Raw genomic sequence first — 10364 nt, forward strand, 5'->3', positions numbered from 1 at the left:
CTCAAGTCTAAAAATACTGAGCTAGATGCCATGAGAAGCTGTAAGAGATATCTAAGATGTTGTTCCCTTGGAGCCATTTCCAGTACCGACGTCATACGTAAACACAATCCAGTGAAAGAGCAATGTGAGGCATTTTGGATTTGGGCCCAAATAGCCTTCCTAGAAATAGAACTCTGAACTGAATGCTTTTTGTGTGGGCCAGCTTCACGTGCCCCTTTGCTGCCAGAGGGGACCATAATTTTAAAAGAAGCAATGAAGCTTTGAAGTTCTTGGGTTCTACCAGCCTTTCGTCCCAGTGAAGCATTAATTCTCTTGCCTTATGGTGGGCTGTGTGTTGCTTCCAGATAAACACTGGGCCATCTTCTTTGTGGCTCTCTGCATAAAGTTCACCTTTCCCCGCTCCCTACGGATGGCGGTGTACTCATACGCTTTGAGCTTGCTGTAGTAATCGGAGAACTTGTTGTAGAGGATGGAAATGGGCATCCCATTGAGAATAATCCCGAAAGCGATGCAGAGGAAGGCAAAAAGCCTGCCCAGGTGGGTCTCTGGGTACATGTCTCCATAGCCCACAGTGGAAATGCTTACCTGTTTAAAAGAAAAGCAGGATGAAATGGTTAGCCTTAAGAAGGAAGAGGAAGGGAGAGAAGCCTGCAGGAAGCCTGTCACCCTGTATGTGCACAAGGGAACTGTTCAGCGCTCCCATGGAGCCAGCTTTCAGAGTTGCCTACAGGACTTGTGCTATGGAAGGAATATAAGCTGGAGGGCTGAAAGATGGGTTTAAATCCTGACTATGGCACACCAGTGTTATTATATGCAGCACAGGGAAATATGATCAACTTTAAAGAGCTGTAGGAACAAACTTTATGTAACAAATGTTGAATTCCTGTCATAGAACATGTTTAGCAACTGTCTTTGTTTCCACACCTCTTCCAGGCTGTGTTAGGACGGGGGGAGGGGGGGAGTCACCCAGATTTACCTTCATCATGAATGTCTGAGAAAAAGCTTGAACTTAGAAGCAATCAGAACAGTTCAAGTCCAGATTGACTCTTCCCATGTTGTAGATCTTGGGACATACCTTAAGATGCTGGGACCATCTCTCAGAGATCTAGTTAAGATGGACTATCAAGCTACATATTAAGCAGTGGTCATGGCATCAGGCATCCTGGGCAAGGAACACTCCACTGTCCCCCCCCTCATCAAAAGCAGACAATTACAACATCGCCCAGGGCTGCTGTGTAGTTCAATAGTTGTTTTGTTTTTTTTTTTAAATGGAGATTCTTTAATTGTATGCATCCAGAGAAACACACTTATCATTGTGTTGGGACCTTCAGAAGACCTCACAGAACAAGACTATGTTCACCCTTCATGAAATTCCTTTCATCATTCTTGTTACACTGTTTTAAATCCCACTAATTGGAGATTTATTTAGGTTAACAAGCCTATTGTTTAAAATGCAGATTCCCATGGGAGTACTTATCACTTAGTAAAGCCAGAGAAAACCCTGGGGAAGCCCCCTGGGGACTGTTTTTATGCTTCCCATGCTTCTATTGGTCTCTAGACTAAGTCACTAAGAGCCTCTAAAGCAGGGCTGTTGCTTACAGTAGTAAAAACTTCCCATTGGCAACTCCAGGATGCTTGCTGTTCCCAGGATTTGTGTGATGGTTGTCCCAATCTTCCAACAGATGGCAGTCATTATACAAAGTCACTCCCTTTCCACACTGAGATGGCCTTTGGCTCAGAAATGTAAGCATGCTTGTGTTGATGACGCAAGGGTTAGTTTGAACTTTCAAATGTGGTTGATTGATTAGAATGAAATGGAGAAATGAGCCAGCTGGGCAAAGCTGGTGGCATTGATAAGAGTCACAGACCCATCCAGCCCACAGAAAGGGAAAGGTGTGCCTCCAAGGAAGGGCAGGTCCCAAAACTCACTGCTCCATCTCCATCGAGAGAACTTCCTGTTCCCATGGTAGAAGAACTCAAGCAAGCATGCAGAGACAGGATGGCATAGACAGGGCTAAAGAAATAAGGAACACACTTGACTTCCTGGGTCCAAACCCACTTCACAGTTGTGTGAGTTTTGGGCAAAGCAGCTAAATTCTCTCTGCCTTAATTTCTATTTTGACATATGGAGATAATAATAGTACCCACTTTGCAAGATTGTAACAGGCATTGAAGGTGTCTCTACCCACAGGCTGTGGGAGCACTTGCCTGGAGGAGACCTGAGGGACCTTCTTAATGCTAGCCCCAGCTGAAGGGAGGCTACAGAACACTTATGAAGCATACTCTCCACCAGGAAATTGACCTCTTTTGTGTCTAATAGACCTACAAGCTGTAGAAATAGGCTCCAGCAGACTTTGGCTAAATGCTGGATGAGGAGGGAGATTTCAGAGCAACCTTTCCTGTGGCTTTGGTAGAGGATATTCTTTCCTCACACTCTGGATGAAAACACAAGGAGCAGCAGAGACCAAGGTACAGTTAATCTCTGCATCTGCCTGTGTGTCTGCATATATGTCTTGTTCCCAGCCACACCAGTCTTAAACTGGAAACTGACCATGCTACAGATTTCCCCTAGTTTTGGGACTCAAGAGTGTGACAGTCCCGTGACAGCTCCCTCACTAGTCAGCAAGTAATAAACTGCCAACCACTGTTCAGAAGAGCATCAGGGTTTCTGGAATATCCCACTTGGATTTCTCTTTCAGCAGGCAATGTTTTTTTCCCTCCTGAAGAATGGGGTATAGATAAAATGTCTTGGCCGCCAGTACTTCATGCATCTAGGAAGTACAATTCCAGAAAATAAAGCCAATTAAGAAAATAATTAGTACCCCTTCAGATTTTCCCAAAGAGGTAGAGCCAGTAAAGGCTGTTTTTCCTCTTAAAACTATACCCAACAGTATATGTTGTCTTTCAAAAGCTACTTATCCATGCTACTGTTGCAACAAATATATATTTTTTATTTTGCAACTATACCTCTTTAGGATTATAGTCTAAAGAAACAACTTGCTGTACTCATCCTGATCATTAATCTTGTTGTCAGTTGCCTACCTCAATACTGGATGCAATCACTCTAGGGACAATTCCTCAAAGTATTTTGAAGTAAGAATGAGATTAACACATTGAATAATAACTCTCAATTAGACGTTATAACGTCTAATATAACATTTTAACATGAGTGTAAGTGATGCAGAAAGGAGGCGGGAAATGGCCCAAGCTAAGGCAAAACGACAGATGCTAGTCAGGGGTCTAGCAATCTACACACATAAAGGCAGAATAAAGGTACCCTATGCATCTTCAGCTTCTTTAACACCTCTCCATCCCTTTGATACTCAGTCAGGTCCCACTGAAGTCATCTTCAACGAGAGGAGGAACATACTTTAGAAATAGAAAAGGGGCCTGTTCCCAAAACAGGAGCCCCTGAGACACAAAACAATCAGTGTCTTTGAGTGGTTGCCTCATTTATAACTATGTCTGAACAAGCTAGAACTGCAACACTTTCTGTGCCAGATATTTCAGGCAGCCCTGTTCAGTCCCAAGCCTGGTGCCCTTTTCTGTAATTCTACAACTGGGATTCTATAGCCTACATTTCCCAGTTTCCATTACAGCTGTTTTTTGTTTTTGTTTTTGTTTTTTTTTTTTCAGAGAGGAGGGATGTTTGGAGGACTGGGAGGGAGGAAGGAGAGAGGGAGGTCTCTGTTGTTGACTCAGATCTCCAACACCATCGTATGGCTCAGATAGCTGATGCTCCCGGTCCTCTCAGCATCAGCCACATGGTACCACCTTTTAAATCTGTGCACTAGCTCCACATGGCTCTCCTCTGTAAGCCCAAGTCTAATGACACTACCTTCTCCCATCTATTCTTCCTGTTCTAAGGCCAGTAGTTGATCTCTCCATTTGCTATTTTTTTCTTTTACCTTCCTAATGACTGTGCATCTTTTTTCCTTACAGCAAACACTCACCTTGGTTTTCATTTTCCTGACTGTAACCACTCACTTCACATATGGGTGGTTTCCAAGCAATCAATTAAAACAAATTGCAGTGATCTAAAGAAGATCAGCTATTTTCAAGGAAATAATGCTATCATTTAGGAAAACAAAGAGGGAGCCGGCTCTGTGGTGAGGTGGGGGGCACAACTATTTGGTGCCTCAGCCTAAGATAAGTTTCCTTTAGAAGTGACAAGCTACTACCAGAGTTTCCTCTTTGACTCCTACAACTTTAATTTTTTTTCTGGAAGAATCCAAAGGAAATAGTTTGTTGACAGTTCAACTGGCGTTTTTACTTGAAAACAAGCCCACTCAGAAGACTGCTGGTTATAGCTTCATCAGAAAGCTATCATGGGTGGCCCATAGGATGCATTTACCACTCGGGTAATCTTGAAACCCCCACTTAGCTGGCACTGCTCCAGGCATGGCCTGCTAATCTGTGTACTAAGAAGCTTGCCCTTCTGTGTGTCTCACATTTTTTCTTCCCCCGGTAGAGAAGGGATCACTCCTGTTTTAATTTCTACCAAAATGCATCTGGAATCAAAGGTTATTGCTTCCATGTGATAAAGACTATCAGCTAGATAGATGTGGTAGCATCTCTGTATTACAGACTTACTACAGGCTAGTATGTTACATGTGTTTCTTATTACATTTGTGCTCACAAATAACCAGCATTTGGCAGATGCTGTTCTATCTTGCATACATGAACAATTGCAGATGTAAGACTCCATAAGGGATTTGTTCTTATGAGGACTGCACAATAGTGAAAATTCTTCACAATAACAAAAGTGAAATATTCTTTTTAGAACCCTGACTTGAATTGCAGAGGGTTGAAAGATCCTTGGCATTTAAGAGAGGGAAGATATTAAAAGCAGATCAGCTGAGGGCTTGTTTTCTAAGTTCTGCTAAGGACCAAACAATACATAGGAGAAAGGGTTGGAGAAACTGCGGTTCATGTGAGGTACAAAGGATACAGCTCTGGAGTAGCATAAGAGTCTATCAGCATAGCCAGCATCTGGGAGGCAGAGGCAGTGAGCTCTGTGAGTTCAAGGTCATCCTGGTCTATAGAGTGAGTTCCAGATCAGCCAGAGTTACCCTGTGCCACAAAGACAGGGGTGGGGCTATCTATCATGTTTCTTCATCTTGACATTTCAATGTGTGAATGTATGGGTATAATATATTTGAGCAGTAATATATTATTACAGTAGAATGATTGTATTATTAGACCTAACTTACTGTATCTCCCTACCATCAAGGTATTTTCTCTAAGTCTCACAGAGCTTTGTTTTCCTGGGCTGCCCTGCCCTGCCCTGCCCCTTGCTTGAGTTTGGCCATGTGACTTGCTTTGGGTTGAGTTGATATCTATAACTCAATAAGTTGAGCAAATAAGAACAGAAGTGATATGATACAGTGCTTGCATAGTTAGGTCTGTAGACTCTCTCTCCTGATATTTGCCATAGCCATAGAGACAGGCCTGTAGAAGTATGAGGGACATATAGGCCTCATCATATCTTCATGCCATCTTTAATCCAGCTAGACCATCAGACATGAAGATGAGTGTCATCAGATGTTTAAACAGACCAGACTAGTTCACACCCATCCATCCATCCATCCATCCATCCATCCATCCATCCATCTATCTATCTGGACAAGATCTCACTGTGCAGTCCCCGTGGGCCTGGAACTTGCTATGTAGACCTGGGTGGCTTCAGTCTCACAGAGACCTGCCTGGTTTTGCCTCCTAAGTGCTAGGATTAAAAGCATGTACTACCACACATAGATTAAGTTGCTCACACTAAATGAATGCTTGATGCTTTAAATTGTCAAGTGTTGGCATAGGTTGTGACACACCATTGCTATGGCAGTAAGTAACTTGTAACTTATACATCATTTATAAACAAACACATGTATATGTATTTTGGTGTTGTGTTCAAGTTTTTAGGAAAAAGTGCCATAGTGAAAAGATGCCCTCCCCCTACCACCCACCATTCAATGCTTAGTGTTTAGAGTATGACCTGGAATACTGCAGGTCCTCAGGGAGGAAGATGGACTTTTGTGAATTATTTTCCATCCTCCTACTTTACAACTACATATAAGAACCAAGGCACTTTGTATCTATCATTACATGGTGTTCTTTCCTCCTTGCTCTCTGATAATAAAATGCCTAAGTACATAACATGCAAGATAATCAAAGTACCAAGAAGAGCTGAGTTTATAGCATCAGTTCTGAGGAACGCCACAGTCCCGGAATAATCAAGGAAATTGTTCCTACTGGATACTTTACGTTTGCCCAGGGAGAAAACACAAGTTGTCAGCCACTTGTGTACTTCATAATGATGTGTCCTGTATAAATCTCAGAACAAACTGGATAAAGGTCATTGGTATGGGGTAAGGTTGGTTGAATGGGGAGGTCAGATTATATGTGATTTGGTTTACAAAAACCATGTTTAATAAAGATAAGGGCTTTATACTCCAAACCCCTCACAATGGTTAAAACAGTAATAGGTATAAACTGTTTCACCAATGAAGAAAAGTGAATGGAGATTTAACTTTTGTTGTAAAATTTCTTTTTAAAAATCACCACTTCTTAATAAAATGAATTCCTTAACAAAAGAGAAAAATATTCACTTTGCATTAATCAGTAAAGGAAACTAAGTGATCAATGAGCAATAACTTCAGAAATATTTTAAAGGTAAAATTCAGTATTAATGGGTCTAACCAAAGTATTTATATTAGTATATATTAATATAACACAAATATTGTGCGTTAAAAGTAGTTGAAAGTCCCATAGTAATGTTGCCTATATACCATAGACTTTTAAAATCTTTGGCTGAATGAAAATTTGACTTTAAAACGTTGTATTCTGGGGCAGGAGAGCTCTTCCAAAGAACCCAAGTTCAATTCCCAGCACCCACATGGCAGCTCACAACTGTCTGTAATTCCAGTTCCAAGGAATCCAACACCCTCATGCAGGCAAACCAATGTACATAAAATAAAATAAAATTTTAAAAAAGCCTTTGTACTATGTTGTCAGCATGTGGATTTGCTGTTTGCATTCCCACTTTAGTCACCTCCAAAGTAAATGTCATTTGCTGGGGACAAATCATCCCCCAAGAACTCCATCTGTACACATGGTTTATCTACTATGGAGATGACCTTTCGTCACTGGGAATATGATCAGAGCAGCAGCTTTTGACAAGCTTGTTCAGACAAACCTAGCAGTACCCTGTCACTGAGGCAAGTTCAGCTTATTTCCAGCTTGAAGGGAAGGAAGACTCATTGAACTGCAGGGAACTTCAAGTCCAACTTCCTCTTCCAGAGATGAGGAAAGTGAATGCTACAGGATGATACCTCACAATCAACTACCCAGAACCATGGGTAATTGTTGGGCTAGTAGAGGCTAGCCCCTTCTAAGTCTCCCGTCCTGACACAGCGCTCTGTCAGTAGCCTTGGGGTTAGTTTTATCTCAGAATTTTGCACTGGACTATGTGCTGACATCCTCAATGTTAATGTTGTAAATATCTGCTCTTTTAATTTTTGCTTAATGTCTTCAAAGGTATTGCCATTTGCTTTAAAGAAGAAAGACAGAAAAGCTATTCAATTCGTTTTCATACCAGCAAGTTTACTACTCCCTGATCTATGGTGACTTGGTTAGCATCTTTCAGGCATTTATCTAGCACACCAGAAATAGGCATTTTAAGTAAATAGTATGACTTACTGTAAAGAGTCCAGTACTCAAGACAATGATAAGAAGAACTAGTATTAACTAGTATTAACAGTCACATTAGGCAAGGCGTGACAATGACACAGTGGCAGAGCAGGGAAAGGGCATGGAAGCTAGAGTCGGACACACTTACATTTTATCCCTGCTTTTGCTACCTCCAGCTGTATGCTTACAACTGTGCTGTCTGGCCCCCAGAGACATTAAAATGGGACAGTTACACTCTATCCTGAAAGAACTGTAGTGCAGCTGGAGGGAGTTTCAGTTTTAGATGCATCTCTCCACACTGAGATTTAACTAGAACAAGAGGCGGTTTAGTTCTCAGGACCAGCATTGCTCAGCCAACTCATACCCCATAACTTACCTCTCGTGTCCTTCAAAAACTGAAGCTACTTCTTACTTGTCCTCATAAAAAGAAATGGTGACAACAGGCATTTCTTTGTGATGCTTAAGTAAAATCAGCTTTATGAACCATTTAGGACACCAAGAGTCCAATAAGTGATGACTGGGAAATGAGGAGTCATACTTTGTCCACAGAACATGAATCATTTTTCACTTTTCTGAAATTCTGTCTGCCAGAGATTTCTGTTTTGTCAGGTTTTGCTTTTGTTATTGTTCATTTTCATTTGTTTTTATTTTTTTGAGATGAGGGGCTAAAGTAACCCAAGCTGACCTCTAGCTCACACGTGGGCCAGCCATCCGGCCAAGGCTGGCCTAGAATCCCTGATCCTCCTGGCTCCACCTCCCAAGTACAGAGATTAGAGATTCATGCAACACCTAGCCAGCTCCTGTCAAGCATTTTAGGATTTGAAAATTCTTAGGACCTTGTAAAATTCAGTTAGTAAACAACAATCTCAATGTCGTTATATATTCAGGTTTTGTTGGAGGCAACCATGTGGTGCAGAGGTGCACTCTTCTTTAGCAAGACCAAGAAAGATCAAGAGACAAGCCTGCCAAGGCTGATGACTAAGGGAAGGGAGGGGCAGCGTGTGTCATTCTGGGGGAAATGATAAAGAAGCCCCAGCATCATGCTACTTACCGCAGCCCACCACCAGGCATGGAGGATGCTGGTGAAGTTGGTGCCAGGCACATCGTGCTCTACCGAGTACACAGCTGCAGAGAAGGAGAAGATGCCCATAGTGATGAAGAGCATCAGGCAGCCCACCTGCTGGTAGCACTGGCGCAGCGTGAAGCCAAAGGCACGCAGCCCGGTGGAATGGCGCGCCAGCTTGAGGATGCGGAAGATACGCATGAGGCGCATAAGGCGCAGCACCTGGCCCACCTTGCCCACACGCCCCACCGTCTCCAGGTCATGTTCCCGCTGGGAATCCTTGCCTTCCCTCTGGTCCTCGCTCGTGAAGCACTCGAGCAGCAGCTGCAGGTAGAAGGGCAGAATGGCCACCAGGTCCACCAGGTTGAGGGCACTGCGTGCGAAGCCTCTCAGGTTGGGGGTGGATGCAAGGCGCAGCACGAACTCCAGAGTGAAGAAAGCCACGCACAGCATCTCTACGTGCTCCAGGATGGGCCTCGGGTCCCCACCGCCTGTACCCTCCTCGGCCTGATGCTGCATCTCCTCCACCGTGTTGAGTGCCAGGGCCACTACGGAAATGAGCACGAAGAGGTTGGAGGCCACCCCCATGGCCTTGGCGGCCACAGAGGAAAAGGGTTTCTCCATGAGGTTCCAGAGGCGCTGACGCTGTGGCCCGTAGAAGCGCATGTCCCTGAAGAGCTCCTCGGCCTCCTCGGCCTGTGCCTGTGCGCGCAGCTCCCTCTGGATCTTAAGCTGCTCGCTCAGTTCATCCCTCCGTTCCTCGAAGCAGATACGACAACAGCGTGGTGTGTACTTGAGCCTCACGCCCCAGTAACCCAACTCCTCCAGGAAGCTACGGGGACACAGCTCATCTCGCACCAGCAGCACCCCTGATATGTAGAAGTTATAGATGAGGTGGAAGACGGCGGGGTCACGGTCAAAGAAGTACTCATCTGTCTGTGCCTCGTAATCGTCGCACAGGCCCAGCTGGCGGCTGCGGCTGGTGGAGGTGACCAGGCGGCCCAGACGCGTTTTGGGGTAGTTGGCCAGCTCACACCATTCCAACTGGTAGCTGTGGCCGCCTACGTTCACTTTCAGCGTGGACAGCTGGGCTGGCGTGTCAGTATGGTCATCCAGCAGAGCTGTGGGGCACTCGGGAGGCTGTTTCTCCTCTGCAAGGTCATCCTTCCAGTCCTCTCCGTCTTCCCCGCCATCCTCATCTTCCTCAATGTAGTAATTGTAGTTGCCCTCGGTCCAAGGTGGTGTGATGCTGGCCTGAGAGCCAGTGCGGGCTCCCAGGGAACAGATGCTCCTGCGGTGTTGTTTGCTCCTGGCGTTGGATACCTCCTCGGTCTCTGGAATACTCCAGGGAATGTAGCCCAACGACAGCCTCCTCTCGTTACTCTGTTTCAGCATGGCTTTGGGAGTCTGCTCGCTTGCCTGCCTCTCCTGTCTGTCTAGGGTCCCTGGTCTGCTCACTGCCGGTGGAAGGACAGATAGCGTGCCCTGCACTGTCTCAGAGAGACCAGCCTACCTGGGGCCCCAGGCGTGACCCTCAGGGCTGTTCTTCCTCCTGGCCGGCCAGATCTGAACACTAGCAGCCTCGAGTACTCTAATCTTGCTGATAGGGAAAAAA

The 10364-nt window shown here is 44.7% G+C and overlaps 1 protein-coding gene across 1 annotated transcript; it reads right to left on the bottom strand.

Moving 5' to 3' along the window:
• Positions 1–303: 303 nt before the first annotated feature.
• Positions 304–10144, bottom strand: Kcnv2 (potassium voltage-gated channel modifier subfamily V member 2). The gene is made up of 2 exons (XM_027406768.2): positions 8738–10144; positions 304–585 (listed from the first exon to the last, which is right to left on the bottom strand). The coding sequence occupies exons 1-2, from the start codon at positions 10142–10144 to the stop codon at positions 304–306; spliced, it is 1689 nt and encodes a 562-aa protein (XP_027262569.1).
• Between the last annotated feature and the right edge of the window lie 220 nt (positions 10145–10364).

Source organism: Cricetulus griseus, chromosome 3, assembly GCF_003668045.3.
Source record: "Cricetulus griseus strain 17A/GY chromosome 3, alternate assembly CriGri-PICRH-1.0, whole genome shotgun sequence".
Classification (NCBI taxonomy): Eukaryota; Metazoa; Chordata; class Mammalia; order Rodentia; family Cricetidae; genus Cricetulus; species Cricetulus griseus.

Excerpts from the sequence above, each read along its gene's own strand:
- Kcnv2 (XM_027406768.2), bottom strand. The coding sequence starts at position 10,144 with ATGCTGAAACAGAGTAACGAGAGGAGGCTGTCGTTGGGCTACATTCCC. Across the intron at positions 586-8,737 it reads ATGCCTGGTGGTGGGCTGCG|GTAAGCATTTCCACTGTGGG; the intron begins GTAAGTAGCATG and ends TCTTTTAAACAG.